Source organism: Micropterus dolomieu, linkage group LG22 (genome assembly GCF_021292245.1).
Source record: "Micropterus dolomieu isolate WLL.071019.BEF.003 ecotype Adirondacks linkage group LG22, ASM2129224v1, whole genome shotgun sequence".
NCBI lineage: Eukaryota > Metazoa > Chordata > Actinopteri > Centrarchiformes > Centrarchidae > Micropterus > Micropterus dolomieu.
Genome location: NC_060171.1, coordinates 34,577,598 through 34,599,727, shown reverse-complemented (window position 1 = coordinate 34,599,727; position 22,130 = coordinate 34,577,598). Strand labels below are relative to the sequence as shown.

Below are 22,130 nucleotides of genomic sequence, written 5' to 3'. Positions count from 1 at the left end.
TCAAGGAGCAAAGTAACTATAAGAGCCCTCACTACATCTGGATCTTTTTCTGTCCAGTTAGAGAACCACCACCTGATGAGCTGAGAGCGCTGACTGGACTGTAACTGACTGTCAGCGAGCAGGTTAGAAATGCAGTGGAGAGCAAAGATTTAACTTGCATCGGATCAGAATGAAATCCATAAGTCCATTCCACTTGACAGATGTCAAACATAGCTAATGAACAATCCCAGATACACAACATATTTTGCAATGTTCACTCGATGATCACTACTACTTGTCATTACAACACATTATACAAGCATTCCGTCTGGCTTTTATACTTACACTAGATTGAAACCCCTCTGTGGGCTTGTTTTGTAAGCCAACGGCTTCTTGGTATGTGTCGCTTGGTTCTACTGGTTTTCCATACACCACCCAACAAAGAGCTTCTATAAACCTGAAGTAGCAAGCGACTCTGTAGAGTGAATACGTTGGTGCTAACAAACCAATATTACAGAAGATATAGAGTATTTACAACAGGCTGTTAATGGTTACCAGTCAAGATGCTATTGCCAACTTGCTAATAAGCTAATATCGCTGAAACACAAAATCAATCAGGTGCATCAGTTTCATGATTCAAACCAATTTGCCTCATAATTTTCTCTTGCTAATTACCATCTTTGTGAACTTCAGACATTTCATATAGTATTATAATAATAGTATGGGGCGTTGTTTTTCAGCTGTTTTATAGCCTTCTGAAACTGAAATGTTGGTGTTCTGACCATTTATAGTTCCTTGTTAAAAAATGTTACCTTAACGCTCATCAATAGCGTCTAACCCTACCCCTAACCACGTGCAAAGAATACGGTTGTCCCCTACTAAGAATTTACATAGTCGAATCAGAATTGAACCATCGAATCTTCAACTATTCAGGGTCACTTTAGCAAAGAACTGCAATGTAGCACATCTCAATAGGTAGCATAAATCGTCAAAACACCAGCTGACTGATGGAAATGTTGTGTTTTAGAATGGTTACTAGAATGACAGATTCCATAGAATCGTCTTTTCACAGAAAATCCAATCTGTGAGCTTCCACAAACTCCAGGTTTTTTGTGTGTGAAGTGCTGTAATTTACTTTTTTATGTGTGTATATCATATTTCTGTATATCTGTTATTCTCTTAACCTTCCCAGTTCTACAGTCTGTGTGCACCTACAGCACACTGTGTGTCTCAGTGAGGGGGGTCCCTCTGGGACTTTAGGAGTTTTGAAGTGACTGGCATGCAGTGTGAAAGTGATTGTGTCACTGATGAGTTTTAGTTCATTGCTAATACTGTCAATACTCTTTCCTTTTTCTGTTTCTCTCCAGTCATTTAGAGGAGGTGGTGTTTGCCTGCGGTTGTGAGATCCGCTGGCTGCAGCTATGGCAACAGAGGGGAGAGGCGGGACTAAGCAGTCAACAGTTATACTGTGCTGATGACTACAGGAAGATAATGCTGCAGGATATGAACATTAGCAGTTGTGGTAAGTTTAGAGTGTGAACATAAGCACACAAACATCTAATATGCACAATCTGACCTGAATGACTGGGAATTCTGACTGCTGAAATTCATTTTTGCATTAAAGCTGTTAAATGATAGAGGTGGGGTTATTCAACATTTTTGTCTTACTAAAAAGGGGGGAAAAGTATTGGTTTGTCTCTCAATACTACTGAAGCCATGAATCTTTAAAAACACCTCACAAATATATAGTTTCACTTTTAAAAAGTCTCTGTAAATTCCTAAAACAGTTGCTCACTGTAGTTTTTACCAATGTGTCTTTCTTCCGCAGATTAGTACGCAATTGTTAATGTGTTTTACTATTTTATGGGCATAACTGGAGCTCTGTGGCACAGATAAAGAAGATATATTAGGCTTTGGATGCACACAGTATTTATTAGTACGGTGAATTCATTGTTTGTTTGGCAAAAGATAAATTCATTTGTTTTAGTCATCAGCATCTTCCAACATGAAAATATTGCATCCAATACTTCTATAATCGTTCAAAATTTCAGTCATGGGTGGAAAGGCCTGGTAAACAGTATTTGGATCCTCAGGGAGGACATCAGGCCTTATCACCCATCAGTGATGGACCTCACTAATGCTGCTGTGGTTGAATGAGAGTATATCACTGCAACGTCTGTCCAACATCTGGTGGAACCAAGAGAGTGGTACTTCAAAATCACAGCATACTTGGAAGCTTACTTTGATTTGATTTGACTTACATAAAATTGTATTTTGCCAATTCAATCTGTTGAAGATTCTGTCACTTGGTTACATCCTAATACAGATAGATTAACCAGTTCCCAAGTCCAGTGAACAGTGTGGAAACACTGTTGGTCTTTGAAACTCTCTAGAAAATTGTTCTACCTATAGAGATGAAATTATTTCTTCTCGTACGTTTACATTTACTCTATCTCTTTCTCTCTCTCTCTCTCTCTCTCTCTCTCTGTCTTTTCCAGACCTACCAGATATCAGCGTCAGCCACAGCAACCTCACAGTTGTCGAGGGTGATCGAGTAACGGCAATATGTAATGGCTCTGGATCCCCATTACCTGAGGTGGACTGGCCTGTCAACGGCTTGCACTCCATCAATGCACAAGAGGTAGGGGGGGCACACACACATTCACACAAATTGTGCAAAACACACACAAGGCTAAATTTGTGAGTGTTGCACTTTATGTCTGATACCAGCAAGCTGCTGGCAGACAGCTCATGAATAATTAATGTGTGTCTGTTGGCATCAGTCGTTGACATAATTTCCAGCAGAAACAGTACAGCAGTGGAGTTTTTCTCAGAGTAGAAGTGTTGAAGTCTTTATTAATTAGCTGTAGCTAGTTAGATAAGATCATGGAGGACAAAATGGCAGTTATGAAAGCAAGTTTTGTAAATGGATCATGTGAATTGGAACTGGCTACTTAACATTCAGAAAGCATGAATACATGGATTACATTCATAAATTCTTTCTGAATTGTTGGTAGTGAAACCCTTTTGACATCCATACAGTGATACCCTCACAGTTTAATGCAAGCCTCATGGAACACAGACAATTATTACCAGATATATACCTTGTTTTATTTGTTCATTCCTACAAAGACAGTGTCCATACCAACTATAAACCAGTCAAATGCAACTGGCATAAACTACAAAATACGAAATTACAGCAACCGATAAAACAAAAGGTTCATGTTGGCCTCTGAGAATCTGAGGCTGAGATACTGGGAATTTCTGAAAGCTATTATATCTTCCACGTAGTGAATAGATCTGTCAGACTGTTAAAAATGTCTGCAAAGCCTGTATCGACATACAATCCAATATTAACTCTAAAACAATAAAGTACAAGGCTAACAGTGGGAATAATTACGCATGAACACTCCTAAGTCAGAAAAGTGTCCGGGTTTCATGTTCTTCATTTGGCCAACACGCCTGCTCCCACGCTACACTTCTGCTTGACATGTTCAGCCATCATTTGCTCATGTCTGGTCTCTTATTTTGTCCTCCCTCCAGGCCAGAGTCTACGACAACAACACTATTCATTCCATTAACATAACTTTGGTCAATGTGAGCAGAGACGACAACAACTTCTTGCTAACCTGCACCGCCACCAACATTGTGGGCATGACCAACGCTTCCGTCCAGCTAACTGTTCACTGTAAGTTCAAACACACACACATCCACATAAGGTTAATACACACACACATGCAGAGTTCTATTGGCCAGCTGTAACATTTTCCAATTAATGGTCGCTCTAGGAAAGTACTTATTAGTGTTTTCATAGTGCTAAACAGGCCCATCCATCATCATTACAGTCCATACACATCTGACCTACTCTGTGTGTGTGTGTGTTTGTGTGTGTGTGTGTGTGTGTGTGTGTGTGCCAGGGTTCGGTGTGTTTATATTCATCTGACCTACAGAATGAGCTGTTTGCATGAATGTTTTCAGATGCAAAAGCCTCATAAATTATCCTGTCACAAGGCCACAGCAGTATCACACCTAGTACATCATAAAGAGAATACACGCAGTCTCATTCAAGTAAATGATAACCTGCTAATTCATTATATTATCTAAGTCACCGTGTGTGTGTGTGTGTGTGTGTTACTTTATCTGACCAGTTCCATATCAATTTCATTTTTCTCTAATGTGACAATTATGATCATCGATTCTATCATGCCCAGCGTTACTAGCTGTTACAGTGGCTATACAGTAGTCCTTTCTGCCAACTTAACATACATTTTTCTTAAAATCATACATGCTAATTGCATCTCTGTGAAAAGCAAGTGCAGTTATTGTATATTTTTATCATTGTCAGAAAGTCCCATGAAAAAAACCAAACCAACAAGTTTTTAGTCCTACTAACTTAATAGTTCTGTCTGTGGCTCACAGCTCACAAATATGTAGTTTTTAAATTACTTTATTTTTATATTAAAGCTGCAAGCAGTGATGAACAGGCCCTGGCACCTTCACACACATCGGGCAGTGCACAATTGCCAGAGGATCAGTCAACACGGCTCAAAATTTTCATGTGTTTTGGACGCTGCACAAAGCAGTTAAAGAGGTGGTATTCTGCTCATTTTCAGGTTCAAAATCTTAATTAGGGGTTGTACCAGAACAGGTTTACATGGTTTAATTTATCTCATACTGCACATTGCTGCAGCTCCTCTTTTCACCCTATGTGTTGTACGCTCTGTTCTTGAGCTACAGAGTGATGCATCTTACTTGTACAAAATCTTTGTTGGGAGTTGCACATGTGCAGTTCCCAGGTAAGGACTACTAGCCAATCAGAAGCAGAGAAGGGCGGGTCGTAAGAAACAAGGTAGTGTGATCCAAATCAAAGCCGCTTCAGACTGAGACCGTAACCTAGCAGATGGTAAGTTACTCTCAAGTCCACAACCACACAACATCATTGTTCCACATCTTACCATCTGAACTGTTGCTGGTGTTCTGACGATCTACGCTGCCTTGCCGAAAAATGCTACCATAGCGCAAATCGATAGACTCGCCTCTACTCGGCCCTGCTCCGTTTTCCATTGCAGATAGTACCCAGAGATAGTATGTAGCTTGACGTCATAGCAACGCCACAAACAACTGCTGCGACGTAATATAATGTTGTAATGTGTGCGACACACACACACCAGCGATCCACACAGCTTTCTCTTTTTTAAATTAAAACGTTTAACACTCCTCAGAATGTAAAGACAGATAAGCGGTATGAAAACCTTCCAGCTGTGTTTTCCTCTGCCGTTGTTGCTGCAGCGGTCTGTGTGACGGCGGGAGCAGAGGGCTCTGTGAGCGGGTGGCTGGCCGGCCTCACACTTGCAGAGCTCCTCAACTACGAAAATACTCAAGCACATTTTTGTTCCGCCATCACTTCTCGTAAAACTGTCAATATTTGAAGTCTACACAGCTGATTTCTCACCTCAAAACTTCTCAGAAGTGGATTTAGTGATGAAATTCCATACGAAAACTGTAAAATATAAAACTTTCTGTTGCTGGCCTCTGTCTGGTGCAGCAATAATGATGCAGTGAATAGTGAATATTTTCTCTGACCAATCAGCAGTCTGTCGTGTTTTCACGTTACATTTTAGTATCCCTCAGCTCGCTTGGAACCTCGACGGAGGTGAGGCGATATGAAAAAAAGTACCTGGAAGCAGGTACAGGCACAACATTTCTACAATGGAAAACCAAACAAAGGCGAGTCGAGCCAAAGGGCCTCCGCTCAGACTAGCTTGGTTTGAGGGCGTGCCTGACCCCCCTAGCCACTTGATTGCCGAAGCTTTATGACGCGTTTTCCTTGTGACGTCACAAGTAAAGGAAGTGAAGGGCTGGACTACAAACGAGCTGTTTTCAAGCGGTTCAGAGCAGAGCTTTCTGTGGGAGATGGGAACTCCCTTTGGGCTGGACTTTGGGCTTTTTCACCCAGCAAACCTGTTACATGCACAAAAAAGAGAAATAACTCAATAAAGGAGAGGGAAAAAGCCAAAAAGCAGAATACCACCTTTTTAAACATCCCTTCCTGTGTGCCCTATGTGACACTAGAGAACACCCACTAATTATACGTTATGTTCCAGTACGTTAAGTGTGGAACACCCAGTGAAAATGTCATGTCAATCAAATGATGATGACACATGAGTCTTACTTCTTGTTGCCAGTAGGAGGCGCAATGACCATTAATTCTAATTGGCATGTAGACATCCTCAGGGTGGGAGTGTTATTAACATGTGACACTTGGGTCAGATTGGACAAAGTACCTGTTTCATGGTGAATAATGTGTTGCCACGGCAAAGCCCACATCACAGAATAAAACCTTTGGTACAGATTTTTGCATGTATAGTCAAGTTACAAGAATTTCCTGTTTCATAATGAAACATCGATTTTTGAAACCACACCACAGACATGCCGTCACAGTTAGCAAAACCTTTCATTGCCAATGTCCTTACATTGCACTTTGAAATTCTGAAGTCAATGAGATGAGATCTATTGAAGGAGTTCGTTAAAGTACAGAGCGTGAACATGGCTGACTTCCTGTTGGGTTTAGGGTATGGCTCCAAGACTCCAAGCTTTTTTGTGTGTCTTGTATGGCTAAACGATTAATCGTTTTCAAATCGAAATTGCAATTTTAAAGAACACGATTAGCTAATCATTAAGACGGCAAATAAAATGTAGGTTTATGTAGCAAACCTAAATTTAGTTATGCAATTTAATAAATTTATGAGAATTGATACCCAGTTATGAATTTTATTATTCATAAAATCAAACCAGATTCCTCGTTAAGGGCACCACCGGAGTTGTTATAATCCTAGAGTCTCCGGACCTCTAGGTAGTTTTGAATAATTACACAATTATTACTAGTGATCAGTTAGTTAATAATCGCTCAATTATCTTAAATCAGTCAGTCAGTCTCATATCTAAAGGGTCAATTCTCTCGGCAGGGACGTAGAAATAGGCAACACACACAGCTCTTTATTATATTACAGTGAATTTATTCTCTAACTAAGGTGATAAAAAGATGGTTGGATACAGGGAACATAAACATTTACTGAACAATGAGTCTGGAGGTTCGGTTGTGGGAAGCATTTGACTCATACGGCATAGAAGAGCTACTGAAAGTAAACTAATGCTATGATTTTAGGAGTTAAAATGGACATCTGATCACAGAACGTGTGTTAAGTCTTACTGCTTGTCGACAGCCTGCTTTTGGCCTGTTGCACGGGTCCCACGCTAGCTGCTCGATCCTGGCTTTTTGCTAGGGATTCTCCGGGGTTCTCCGTGTCTGATTGAAAACGCCTCCTCCGTCTGGCAATTCGGCTGTTTTCAGGTTTCCTTCGTTGTAGCTGGCGAGCCAAGGTGGCTTGGTCTGACCTCGGTGAAGTTGGCCCGACGAAAAAGGAAACTTGGTCGTTCCTGAATTATTCCAGTGTAACTTAACGGACTGATAACTTTAACAAACAAAAGAAATAAAGAAAATAAAACAAACTGAAGGCAGATCGATGTCGCGGCACTTCAGGTGTGTAGCTTCAGGCGAACAAAAGGCCGGTCTCGCTGGCCGAGTCTGGGCGTTGCCTGGCGAGGCACGGCAAACGCGTGCCGAAGTGTCCAGCGAGCCGAGCAGAGCGGAAGAGAGCCAACAGCGAAGAGAAGAGAGCGTAGCGAGGTCACGTGTTGCTCTTTTGTTGCCTGGGGCGTGGTTCCCCAGGGGGCGTCTCAGGTTTCCCAAGGGACTGCCTTTCTAAACTTAATGTCTAAAGAAAAGAAATCTATTTGCACGTATTATAATCAAATATTTTCCACAATCGAACCTCAATGGTTGAACGGTTGTACTGTTCTAAGCATTTGGTAACAGGAAACAATTGTCACATTATTGGTCAGGATATTTATACATTTAACGGCATTTCCAACGAGGGCATGTAATACTTATTTCGCCCACTTGGGGGAGCTCAGGTTACATGAGGAAAGCTTGGATTAAATCAAAGATCGTCTCTCCTTAGGAACCGGGGAATTTTTGTTGATCCATCCTTAAATTCAAGCTGGCGATTAAGAGTATAGTAAATCATTTCTAAAGGAATTTTGTAGGAAAGCATTATGAACGAGCATTGATTACATTAGATGAAGGAGTGTCTTGCTGAAAATAAAAACACTGCAAAAGCAACTTTCTTTTCAGCACTAATATCAACAACAGATAGCAACAACAGTTAACATAACTACTCAAATAGAGGCAAATGTAATCAGGTAACTAAAGATTTAATTAAACTTAATGAAATGCTTTGAGTCTTTGGAGACTGCAGTCATTTTACATTGAAAGTTCGGCTGTCCTGGATTATGTCACACTTGGGTGAGACAAGGAGTATCCCTTTGATGGGATAATAAACAGAGCATAAGGTCAGTTGCCACGGAAACATGTGTGGGGGGGGGCAGTTTTGATAGGCTGTTCAGGGAGATGCTAATGGCTGGCTCGTGTCCCTTTGTCAGTTTAACAGTCAGGCCCCGCGTTATCAGCTTCGGAATCAAAAAGGTGCCAGTTTTATGGTCGGGATAGCACTTAGAGAAAGCAACTTTGACCCCTCCCCTTCTTCTCTGGGGAGGAGAAAGGAATTTAGAGTAGCTCCAAATTTATTCAATATAAAATGCACAAATCCACACCGTTGTTCACTACATTTATTATAAAGCGCATCTGACCCGTTTGCAGTTACAGATTCATTCTGTTGTCATCCTTGTGTGACAAACTTGCCATGCGCCTCCTGTTTTATTGTATGTTACTAATTTTATATTAATTTTTCATGCTCTTATCTTGTTTTGTTGTATTATTCTTTACACTTGTTAAAGCACTTTGTATCTTGTTTTTGAAAAGTGCTCTACAAATAAGGATTATTATTATTACGGTCCTACTCACTAATCAGGGGGCGTGTACATTTCACAACAAGAAATACAACTGGAGGATTATGCGGAATCACGGCGTCAGGCGAAACAGCATAGGCAGCAGCTGTGCCGTGTTTTTGTCCGGCGTCAACTCACACTGAAGTGTTTCAGCAGCGGAGCATGTAGCTGCCCTATGTTGTTGACGGGTTGTTCATTTGTCCTTTTGTGTGCTTCAACTACGGAACAGCTCTCTGTGAGCTGGTTTTGTGCCGCCCTCCAAAGGCTACATATCCCACATGGAGCATTTCAGAATAAGAGCGTATTGCCTGCATGATTTTGCTGAGTTTGTAAATTTGGTCAACTGTCCTTGTTTTTGTGCTTCTATCATGATTAGGTAGGCTACGTAGTTAAATTGTTTCTTACACGATCAGGAGTGTTTTATATTGAAAGTTGACTGGATTCTCTATGCCATTCAGTGTCTGACTTCCTGCCGGCTTCCATCAAAAATAGACGAATCGTAATCGCAATATCTGACAGAAAAATTAGATTTTTTCCCCAAATCGTTCAGCCCTAGTGCCTTGGAATGATACACACACATTTTGAACATCTAAGTAAAGCATAGCATGGGGGCCTATTTTGAAGGGGGCTTTTGGAACCATTTTGCCGTGTCACTGCTCGAGACCCATATCAGACCTGATGCACATGCAAGGTTTCCAGAGTTTTCAAGCACCTTCCGCCCCTCAAAAATGTGATTCATAATACAGTCCTTGCACGTTTTGTGCTTGTGCCCTAAAAAATCAGAGCATGTGAGTGGAGAGGTGAGAATTTCTGCTCCTCGCTCATGAAGCTGTTCGTACCCTCTGCTCCGCACAAAGCTGCTTCAGGCACCTGCGCTAAACTCAGATTTCACCCCGCTCCACACAGTTCGCTCACTGCTCGCTCCAAAAAGGGAAAAGGCTGCGTATGGAATATCATTTTAGTTTAAACCCTAGTCTGGCAAATGAACTGAGCAAACAAAACCACATTTGAGCTGGAGAAATAAATTTGGGTAATATGCACAATTCAAACTGATGGGCTTTCTCTACAATGTAACAAATTGCTGATTAATTCCAATAGACTATGGCACATCTCAGCAGCAGTGGAATTATCCATTCATGACAAATTACCCTATGCTTATTTCACAATACACTGGCAGAGGCTTTCTAAATAGACAATAATTTGTGTGGCATCTGATTATTAGGTAACATATGGCCTGAGCCAACTGAGATGACTCCAACAGAATGTATAATATTCAGGCAAATGTCATACTTTATAAATAAATAAGTGTGGTGTTTCTAATGTGCACAGATTAAAATGTTTTAGAAGATAAGGCACACCTGTCATACCCCACTGCAAACATGTACGTGATAATGTAGTACACTCATGAATGCACAATCTATTTTGAGTGCGAGCCTCACCCGCGCATCATGCATATATCTCGCTGTTCGCCCAGAGGCTTGAATTTAAAAACACTGGGCCAATGAAGAAACTATTTTAAGTTGCTCTGTGCTGGAACTTTATTTTACCAGTAAGCAATATGAGCCAACATTGTGCTCACTACCTTCAACTTTGATTATTGACCTTTCCCTCATGAAGCACTGACAGCTATTTGAAGCTTGGATAGTTTTAATGGCAGGACTGGCCAGATAGATGAGTCAGACCACAGTGTATTCATCATTTCATATCCATGAATCTCTTTGTGCATCTGGACACAGTTGGATTGCTTATTGATTCATGAGAGGTGTAATAGGTATTTCTGTGGTTTGTTATGATAATGAAACATTAGCAGTATATTTAGCTAACGGGCATGAGTAATATTGCTTGAATACAGAGAAATACAGAAAGATGCAACAAAGATTATGTCCATATGGATAAGATGTGAGCTATAAAGAACAAATACTTTATTTATGCCAGAAAAGCGCAGTGTTGATATCTTTGATTGTAAAATTGCCCATTAAATTAGTTCTAACCATTTCTCTTTGTTTTAAGGCTGTTAAGATCTAGACGCAGCATTTCTGTTTCTTCAAGGCCATTCTACAGTATTTAGTCAATCGTCAAAGAAAAGTATGCTGTGACTAATATGTAAACAGATGCTTCAACAAATAAAATAAATCTAAAGATGTAAATGTGAAGTAGATTTGCATGTAACTTGAAAAGGACTCCAACCCCATTCTTTTTATTTTAAATTCACATAAATCTGATCTGCCCAGCGTTTAGAACAGTTGTCAACAGCCAGCAAGTGTGCTTAGATGCACAGTAGTATTCCAGTTTTTATCAGGTGTTTGGAGTTTTTTGATTATGTGTTCTAAGGTTTATCAGCTCTCAGAAACCTGGACCTTTCATGGTTTTGAAAAAACTTGTATATGCTAGTTGAAGAAATGTGATTGAAAGCTGTATACTGTGGCGTTTAAAGACCTCAGTCAGGATTCTGCCCAAAGGTAACAAAATGTGCATACCAGAAATGCAAAACTCACAAATTAACATATACTGTATATGCATTTTACAGGCAGAGTGGTATCCATCTAAACAGCTGACTTTAGCCAAAAAAACAAGTAAGAGTATTTAGTTGAACTGTTCCTAAAACTTGCATTACATAGTTGCTCAATAAATCAAAACAATAACTGAATGATTAAACGATGATCCACACAATGAAATGAAATGAAAATCCAACACTGCTAATGGGATGAACAAACTAATCTCTCTTCTATCAGCAGTGAGATGGACAAGCCATAGAGTGCTAAAGACAGCAGTGTCCAGGCAGCTAAACTGAGTTCATTCTTAACTGCTTAGATAGTTCAGTCACTACAGAAAGGATAGCGAGGACTCTTGTGTATGAATGAGTAGCCTGGTTTTTTTCATGTAAATAGTATGTCAAAATATGATGAAAAATAAGTGTAAGACCCAAAACTGGGATATTGGTATTGGTACCTCTGAAGCACTTCATTACACTGTAATAATGTTAGAATTCTCTAATTTTCTAATTCTTGGAGAATTACTAGATTGGAAATTACTAGATTAATTTTTTTTACTTGTTTATTTGTGGCAGCGACACACATTGTACAATCATATGCATGTACAAAGACGCCTACAGTAAAGTCCAATGTGGCTTGCCAACTCAGAGATTACCTCAGTGTTCATATTTTATATGTGTGTGTCATCATCATTTCTCCCTCTTTTATCCCCGACCAAGAAAGAGATCCCCCGCAGTTTGTTCCAGTGAGATTTCAGTAAGTTTGCTAGTTGTGCCCACTGCGCTTGAAAATGGAGGTTGGGCAAGCTACAGTCCAGAAAGCAGCTTGGATGAGGAGAAAACTACAGCCGCGAATATGTACATTTTGATTGAATGAATGCTTCTCACAGTAGTACAGTCTTTATGAAATGATTATTATGTTATCACGAATAATTAAATATTTTACCTTTTGTTGTATAAATGCTTTGAAATGGGAATTTTTAAACGTCAGTTCCGGGTGACGACCGCTAGGCAGAAAATCTCACACAGAGACGCAGTACGTCTGTCAACACAGTAGCTGTTTGCACGTCATCCTTTGTGCAGTGATGATGTTTATATTGATTAAGGGTCAATTAAGTTACGTTAGATTTTTAAAAAAAAATGCAAATTGTTTGCCCTTCTTCTTGTTCTTCAGAAAGATATGGTAACATTTTTATATGGTTCATGCTTAACTCACATGCCATAATTAATATCATGACACAATCATGCCTAATTCGCATGGTCTTCTAGCTTATTAAGCAGTTATTAACTTATGTTTCAACCAAATAAAATGTACTCACCTTTGTTATTAATTTGAATAATTTCTTCTTCTGTTAAAATAAATAAATAAGCCCACTCATAACGCCCATTTTCACCATTGAAATCAAGTTATGCGGTGGAGGACATACTTTCCCCCACTTTTCTTTTATACTATTGGTCCAAAATACATCAGTCAAAGTATAAACCGTCCAATGGGTATTCCCCCAGGGAATGAGCACACAAACATGCTTGTCTGGCTCTCAAAAACAGAGGAATGGTAAGTGGAATGCGCGAAGTGTACGGAACATGGTTAGTCTACGTTATACACTGCTGTATTTGATCAGAAATGTTCTCAGGGCCTATGATGAGGACTTCTGTTTTCAAGGTATCAAGGTTAATTTATTTTGTCATTCTACAATAGTGCAATATTATGATAATAGATCGTGAATGATTAAATTGTCTTCTTGATCGTTAGTATCGTGCTACAGTACACAATCTATCAGTTTTAGTTCTATGGCTCATTCATGGAGTTTGCCGGTGAACAGAGACTTTTCCCTGTTGCTAAAGTAAGCACTAACTGTGGCTAACTACCGTTAGCTGCGATGATCTAATTAGCTCAGTCATGGCCGTTACCAGATATGAGGCCACAGAGGTCCGGACCTCCGTAATTATATGTAGCATATAGGCTATAGCCTATCAATAAAATCATTGGAATAAAAACCACTGACAACACGATCAACTTAAATGAAGACTTTAGGACCATGCCGGCACAGCTAATTATACTGTCGCAACCCTCATTTGAACTTGAAAAACTGTTCCACGTCCACACTTTGGAAAACACATGAAACACATGAAAACCTCGTGTGCACAATAACTGCGAGCTGTTTGCGGGCAGAGTTGTGGGCGATACATTGTGTCAATATCCGGGTGGGTAAAATTTGGTGCAGCGTCTCCCTATTAAGAGAGACGCTGTGCACATTTACGCATGAGGTACAGCAGCATAACTTCATATTTAAATCTCCTGATACAGCAACAGTATCGGTCAGAATCTAACCTTAATTAATGTTCACTGTTCTTCTCCACATCCAAAAGGTCTCACATACAGTCCAGGTTCATACAACTGTCTGGAGTAAAGCAGCCGTGCTCATGATCAATCCAGAGCGTTTAAATTTCAGATCTGCAGGGATTCCTCTGTCTGTCCGGTCAAGTTTATAACTACTGTTTAGTTTTGCTGCATAGATGTCTCACGATGTTTGCTGTGACATAAAATGGAAACGTTTAAATGACTGACAGCAGCCTCCTCTCTAATCGTGAAAGTAAATCGTTAAAGACGACTCCACTGTCTCGGCGCGGATCACAGACTGTCTCTCAGACATATCTGAATGGATGAAGGCTTGCCACCTTCAACTAAACCTCTCTAAGACTGAACTCTTGGTCATTCCAGACAAGCAATCTATCCCCCACAACATCAAACTACAAATTGGCTCCTCAACCATCACTCCAACCAGGGTGGTGAGAAACTTGGGTGTCATGATTGATGACCAGCTGTTCTTTTCAGATCATGGTGCCGCTGTCTCTCGGTCGTGCCGCTTTGCTCTATACAACATCAGAAAAATCAGACCCTACCTCACTCAGTACGCCACCCAGCTTCTGGTACAGGCCATGGTTATCTCTCGCATCGACTATTGCAATGCCCTCCTAGCAGGACTTCCAGCTTGTGCGGTGAAACCCTTACAAATGGTTCAGAATGCAGCAGGGCGTCTGGTTTCTGATCAGCCCAAAAGGACTCATGTCACTCCATTACTCAATGACCTCCACTGGCTCCCCATGGCCTCCAGAATCAGAATCAAGTCACTAATGCTTGCATACAGAGTGACTACTGGGTCTGCACCCATCTACCTAAACTCCATAATACAAACCTTCTCGCCCGCAACGCTCCTCCAACGAACGCCGCCTGGCTCTGCCATCCCTTCACACAAAGCAATCCCAGTCCCAGCTATTCTCCTCTGTCACACCACGATGGTGGAACGAGCTACCACATGCCATCAGAGCAGGGGCGTCCCTCTCTAACTTCAAGAAGCTCTTGAAAACTCATCTCTTCCGAGAACACTTCCCCTTATAACACCTCTAACTCCTAACCTCTAACATGCACTTCCTGTGTTCTTCTTCTTCTGTCCCCTACAATGATCTTGTATTGATTGCACTTTTTGTAAACTCTAACTTCCACGGTCAAAACATTTGGCCATTCAGATGTGCAGGACACGCAAATGTAAAGCGAGTCGCTTTAAGCGAACACTGCAGCCTGTTAAGGTCCAGAAGCAAAACACTCCGAAAAAATTAAATCATAGGGAGGCAATGGCCAAGTGTCTGGCCAAACAATGTGTTCAGAAGCACCATGTATGTCTGACAGGCAAAGGTAAGGAGCTAACAGTTAGGCAGACTAGCAAAGCTTTAGCTTGCTTAACCTTTAAATAATGTAACACCAGAGCTGCCAACTCTCAGGCGTTGAGCCTTAGACTCACTCAGTTGACAATTTTCACACGTTCTCACGCTACACATCAATTTTCTCACGTGAAAAACAAATGTATAACTTATAATAACGAGTCAGGGCGAGTGAACTTCACTCAGCTGATTCATTTATTCAGCTGAAGGTCATGTTTTGATACATTCAGTTAGTTTTGGTTTGGTTTCACACTGCAATTCCGCGACCGCACTAAAGGACTTAACATGACAGACCTGCTTCCTGTCGTCATCATGTATGTGGGCTGCGTCTCACTATACTTGACATTAATTGGTTTATTAAACAGCTGAGCGGGTATCTTTGAATTAAAAATGAACATATGCATATTTGCCACTATATTATTATTATGGCATTACTACCTGCAGCACCAACTATACTGAAGGCTAGTTCTAATTCGCTATTAAACGTCCTCCGTCGCCGACAGGAAAGGAGGAGAAGACAGCAAGCAATCCTTCTGCACCTCCGTTTCAGGAGAAACCAAAGACGCATGTGGCAGTGTGCTTCTATAGTGGCCGTCTGTTTGAAAAGATGATCTGTCACGTCAACCGCCAAACTTCCTGTAAATAGTCTGAAAATCCGAACCATCCAAAAAATTCTTTCACACCTGAAACGAACCGAACCATTGTTCAGTTTGATCCTGACCGAGACTACCTCTTTTCCTCGGACCAAATTTCGTCTGTTTGTTCCGGTCCGTGGGAGGTTTCACAAACAAAGTTCGGACCAAACGAGGTAGGTGTGAAAGCCCCCTAAAAGAGATTTGCAAAATAACCATCTAAAATCTGAGGCATAAACCTCCTCTGTTTGGGACTGTGAGCTTCACTTTAACGGAGGTGCTGAAATAAACATTTGTGGTGAGATATCTGCCTGATCAAAAGTGTTTTGTTTGTTTTTGTTCTTTTGTTTATCCACCTCCTCCTCTCATCCAGTAGTACAGTCCCTAACGTTTCTGTGTCTGCAGGGGCCAAATCAGCAGAGTAACATTGCACAGCAGAGTATAGGGCAGGTTGACTGTTAAATAATATTATTAATTCTCATAAATAATGACATTATTCTCGTAATATTACGACTTTTTTTCTGGGCCTGTCAGAGAACACAGATAACCTATGTGGGAGAGATTCTGAATGTGCAGAAAGTTTTGAACATGAGCCAGTGGCGGTTCTAGACCAATTTTATTAAGGGGGCCAGGCGTGGGCCAGTTGTTTTGTCAGAGTGGCCCATTCAATCCGGGACAAAAGAGACAAAGGCAATGTTCTAGCTTTCAAAATGGCTTGTTTAGTATATATTGTAATGTTTTCGTATGTTTCATAAACTTGCAGGTATTGTTTCAGAAACTTAGTTGTATTAAATGACATTATACAAAAACTTTAGCTCAAGTTACAGAACATTCTTTGATGCAACACTTCTTTGTAAGGCTTAATGAACAGTAGAAGCTCTAGTGTACTAGACATTCTCTGGATCCCAGTTTGTATTTTGTATCCCACTATAACTTACTTGTTATCATCTGTGCATTATAAAGAGGGGACACCTTTTATGGCAGGTTGAAAATACAGTCTGAAATTATTTGTATCCCACTATAACGTTTGCTAGGAAAAAACAAACTCCTTCACCCCTGTTATTAGTCCTGATGTGAAGTATACACAAAATGAAATACTTGATGGTAGGCCATCATCTGTGCTTTATAAATGGGGATACATATTTAGGCAGACTGCATGTCCAGCCTGGTAGGACCAGTAGGCTACTGTTCTCGCTTTTTGTGTATGAAGTGCTGTTTAAATGCAATGCATTATTAAATTATGATAATAATTTACACTTTAAAGAAGGGGTCTCGGAACAATTTCCAGCAATCTCCAAAGGCTATCCATGCAGTGGAAACATGGATTAAAAGGACAAAATATTGTCTACAATGCTGCATACACTTTAATTTCATTGCAAGGAAGATATATTACTATGATCACTGTAGACCAGGGCTATTCAATTACAGATTCAACTGGGCCGAATTTTAAAACCAGGACGCAGAGATGGGCCGGACATTTTCTCACGAGTTGGGATCATTAGGATTTTATTGACACACTTGTATTGGTAATCCTTATGGGTTCAGTTCTTTATATATATTATTAAAAAAAATAATTTAACATTTTTTATTAACTAAATGTTTCTAGAGCAGCAACATGATTTACAACAGCAATGTCATTAATATCTCACAGGAAACAAATCTAACATGTCAGTAAAATAAATCCTATTCCTGACAGCAACATACTGAGTGAAGTTCAGAAAGAATGGACAGCTCTGTCCCTCCTTTTGCTCCTACTCCTTCTGCTGCTGCTGGTACAGAGGAGGGCTGGTCTGTTTCTACCAGCTGAGTTTTTAATGTGCCATATTTTTATGTAAGTGGCAAACTAAGCTGAACAGTTACTGAAGACAGACAGCTTTCACTTTAGCTTGTTTGTAACAATAAGCTATCATCTGAACTAGCGCTGTGCTTGTATCAAACCAAAACACAGCTGCGGTGGATGAGAGACAGAGCAGATTAAAACATCTTGTTTTGTGTGTTTATGCTTATTAAACAGGAGTGTTGGTAAAGATTTTTTTTTACTGGCTAAGTCTTTATTGCACCACGTACATACACTAACCAGCGTAGTTGTCGTCAATGTCCGCTGATCAGCTGGCTGACTTTGCTCCGTGTGTGTGCGCGTGTGTGGAGGTGTTCTGCAGAGAGACGGGAGCGGAGAGGCTGCAGGTCAGACAGTTATGTTGAGCCTTGATTGGCGGTGATCGGTACAGCGCAAGTCAAACTCAACCATGATGATAAGGAAAGAATATAGCTCACTCTTTAGCAACTTCCATTCACTATACATGTAGTTTACTTTTGTTATTATATCTATTAGATTATGTGCTGGGCCACATGGAGGTTGCTTCGGGTGGATGTGGCCCGCGGCCACCAATTCACTGAGTCTGTCGGTCTCTCACACCAAAGACGTGTCTTATCCATTACACCATATAAGAACAAAATGGATCAGTTCTTTGTTGTTTGAATTAATCATTACAATGTATATGATTAATGTAAATGATTAACAGTGTTATTTTTCTCTTTTTTTCTCTGGGTCAGTAAAAATATGCAAGGAGCCAGTAAAATCCAAATCTACTGGCCTGGAGGGCACACCAATGAAGCATTAACTTGCCAAATAGTCTTAAAAAACCAACATTAAAATGAATCATGATAAGATCGTGATTTGTGATCCTGCCTGAAATAATTCATATATAATAGTTTTGTCATATCACCCACCCCTATTTTACAACGCAGTATATGTACAGTATGTTGGTGTAAAGCCTGAGAAAAGAAGCTTCTCTGTCTTTTTCTGTCTTCTCTGCCTTCTTCTCTGTCGGCAAAGTGGAGGGCAGTGGAGACGGCATCCTCTGTGGATGTGTTCGTTCTGAAACCAAACTGGTGAGGGTCCAGGCTGGCTGGGATGTTGTTTTTTATGTGCTGAAGAACCAGTTTCTCAAAGCACTTCATCAGAATGGGGGTGAGAGTTCAGACTAGACATTGCAGACTTTTTAGGTACAGGAACGATGGTGGCTGTCTTGAAGCAGGTGGGAACCCTCTCCTGAGACTGTGAGATGTTGAAAATGTCAGTAATAACATCAACTAGCTGATTGGCTCAGGTTTTTAGTACACGGCCAGGAATGTTTTCAGGCCCAGCAGCTTTACTCATATTCACTCTCAGCAGGACTCTCCTGACATCTGCTGCGGATACTGACACTGTAGTGAGTGTTCATGTAGTGCAGTTTTTGAATTGTGTGTGTAAATATAAGGGCACAGCAGTCTCTGATTTCCTGTTGCTAAGTTAGCCTGAGTCTTTTTTAAATCGTTTTATTTTCCTGCAACTGGACATTAGCCTGAAGTAGGATGGGAAGTGGAAAAGGCAAAGCCAAATGTCAAATGTGAACACGTTTCTTTAGGTTTCTATGGTAGGTCTCTGACTTTCTTTGAATCTTTGACTGTTGGTTGGACAAATACATCATTTGAATATGTCGGCATGGACTTTGGAAAACTGGAATGAACAATTATCTGACGTTTTACAAAACAAATAATTAATGAATTTATTGAATAAATAATCAGCAAATTATTAAATAATGGAAATAATAGTAATTCAATTAAATTAAGTGAAGTTATCTAACTGCACTTTTCACATAGAGAAGGACTAGACTGTACTCTTTGTAATATTATTTACAGAGACCCACCATGAACATGCACTTTTCAATACAGGCATGGAAAAACTACTTTTTAGCCGGTAGGAACCTTAAACAGATCCTAGAATCAGGGTGGGCAGCCATCTGCCTCGACTGGTTGGGCGAAAGAGAGAGAAGTAGCTGAAAACAATAGCTATGCAGAAAAGCAAAACAACAGGAAAGGTGGTAGTGGTACAGACATCAATATAAATAAATAACAAGACTACTAATAATAATTGTAGCAGCAGATGTTGAACAGGAACATGGGGACAGCAGGAAGCCCACAACCACAGATCCGGACCCCACAGCTCCGGAGCCAGAAACACCTGCAGAAAGCATCATAAGGAGAGAGGAGAGAGACGGGAAAGCACAAACCTACGGAAGAGGGAAGAAGTATTGCATTAATGGGATAAGAAGGCATACAGATAGAGAAGGAGAGGAGGAGAGAAGCGCTCACTGCATCATGGGAAATCTCTCGACAGTCTAGGCCTATAGCAGCATAACTAAGGGATGGTTCAGGACTCACCTGAGCCAGCCCTAACTATAAGCTTTATCAAAGAGGAAAGTCTTAAGCCTACTCTTAAATGTGGAGATGGTGTCTGCCTCCTGAACTCAAACTGGAACCTGGTTCCACAGGAGAGGAGCTTGATAGCTGAACGCTCTGGCTCCTAGTCTACTTTTGGAGACTCTAGGAACCACAAGTAACCCTGCATTCTGGGAGCGCAGTGCTCTGGTGGGGTAGTAAGGTACTATGAGCTCTTTAAGATAAGATGTTGCCTGACCATTAAGAGCTTTGTGGGTGAGCAGAATTATTTAAAATTCTATTCTGGATTTTACAGGAAGCCAGTGCAGTGACTGCTGCTTCCCATGACACTGTGAGGTTCTGTTTGTGCTGAATGTAGGATTTGGGTATACAACTACAAGTCTTTCTCTTTAAAATTTTATTCTCTGGTTTCTTTTTTTGTCTTTTTTATATTGTCTTCCTGTCTGCCATGTGTTAATGGCTGCTTTTTGTGGATCTGAATGTATGTGTTGCTCTCACCTGTTGGTTAGGGTGGGTTATATTTTTCATTTGAGCCAAAAAATGTCAGCTGTCTTCTGCCACTTTAGGCTAACACACAGCTATGTTGCCTTTGTCTTTGTTATTGTGTTCGTCATTGCTGTTGTCTTTGTCCTTGTCTCTGTCTTGTCTTTGCTCTTCATGGTATTTCGAGCACAAAGGGAGCTCACAGCAGTAGGGATTTGATTCTCCTGTGCTACATCCTCACTACCTCTATACGAGTGCCGTAAATCAACCTACTCAAACATTGATTATGCCATTGTAGTTTTCCAGACATCAAGCAGACAGCTGCTGTAGTTACATCCCATTCATCCATGTCTTGGGCTTGCAGCCAATGTTGTACTGCTGATCGATTCACCAGAGAATGAGACGTTCTGCACGAGGTCACTTCAGCAGCGGTAGACTGACTACTTTCTGACTGGTAATAATGAATAATTATTAGAATAATGCTTCGTAGAGAATATAATTATGTGTTTACTTTATGGAAAGGCCTCACTGCATGCTGTTCAAAACAAATTACTGACATCATCGCAATGACTTGATTTCATGTTCAAAACCTGAAAAATACACAGCAGGCTTTCCGGGTTTCTGAAAACATGTGATTACCTGCTGCTAACAGAGTTGAGTGGCAAAGTGATTTGAGTTTTTTGGCGCAACCAAATGCACCAAACTTGGATACAAACACAAAACACAGTCAAAATAAAAAAAAGGCCACTCTACCACTGAGTCTACCACAACAAGCCTCGTTAAACTCACAAATAGTGAGACCTGTTGTGTTTATCATCATTATAATCTCCCATGTGTGCAAAAACAGCACTGTACGCTGCTATCAATTTGTGACTATGGCCTGAAAGCATCAGATATACTGCACCAATTTATCTCTTCTGTCTCATTTCTTGACGTACAGTCATAAAAGAATTCTAAGGGCTGCAATCTCACCAACAGTCCCGATTAGAGGCTGCATGTGTGAAGAGTGTGTGTGCATAAGAAGAATGCTTGTCTTTCTGCGCAGAAATAGGCGTGTATATAAAATGCTACCCCATATGACCAGAGGTGAATTTCCTTCTAGAATTTCTACTTGCACATAAGAATGACCACAATTGCACAGTTGATTCAACTTTAATATTTGACACTTAAAAAATACTTTTTTGCCCTACTTTTATTGTGGTGTGTTCAAATTTTACAAGCTAATGCACAAAAAGTGTGTGCAAACAGACCCGTATTCGTATGCAAATTTAGTTGAACTAACTAACATCCGTACATTTGGTAAGTTGGCTGCAAAAAACGATATATAGCCACTATTTAAGTTGATGTGGTGAATGTGTTACAGTTTCCTATTTCCACACCTAGCAGACACAGAGCAAGCAAAAAGACTTGAGCTTTGTGCTGCTAGCTGCCATAGCTTTAGTCTAATTGATTTTACTCGACAATTTCTAACATTCAAGGGTGTTTTCATCCAGAGCTCCTTTTACTCCTTTTACTGACTGAGAGTCTGTATGTCAGACATATACTTCAGACATCGCTGTTGAGCGTCTGAAGCTTCTAAAAGTCAGACAAGCAACCCTGATCATATATATCCTGTAGGGATGGAGGCTGTGTGTGTGTGTGTGTGTGTGTGTGCACACACTTCAAAGGATACTTTCCATTTGTGGTGGAATGACTAA

General features: G+C 40.5%; 1 protein-coding gene across 1 annotated transcript in view; it reads left to right on the top strand.

Annotated features, from left to right (window-relative positions):
• The first annotated feature begins 1,258 nt into the window (after window positions 1–1,258).
• The window catches only part of ntrk3a (neurotrophic tyrosine kinase, receptor, type 3a), a 530,438-nt gene continuing 509,566 nt past the window's right edge, over window positions 1,259–22,130 (top strand). The window contains exons 1-4 of the mRNA XM_046038284.1: window positions 1,259–1,263; window positions 1,347–1,501; window positions 2,478–2,620; window positions 3,523–3,667. Of these exons, the coding sequence (XP_045894240.1) occupies window positions 1,259–1,263; window positions 1,347–1,501; window positions 2,478–2,620; window positions 3,523–3,667 (448 nt within the window). The remainder of the gene's footprint in view (window positions 1,264–1,346; window positions 1,502–2,477; window positions 2,621–3,522; window positions 3,668–22,130) is intronic.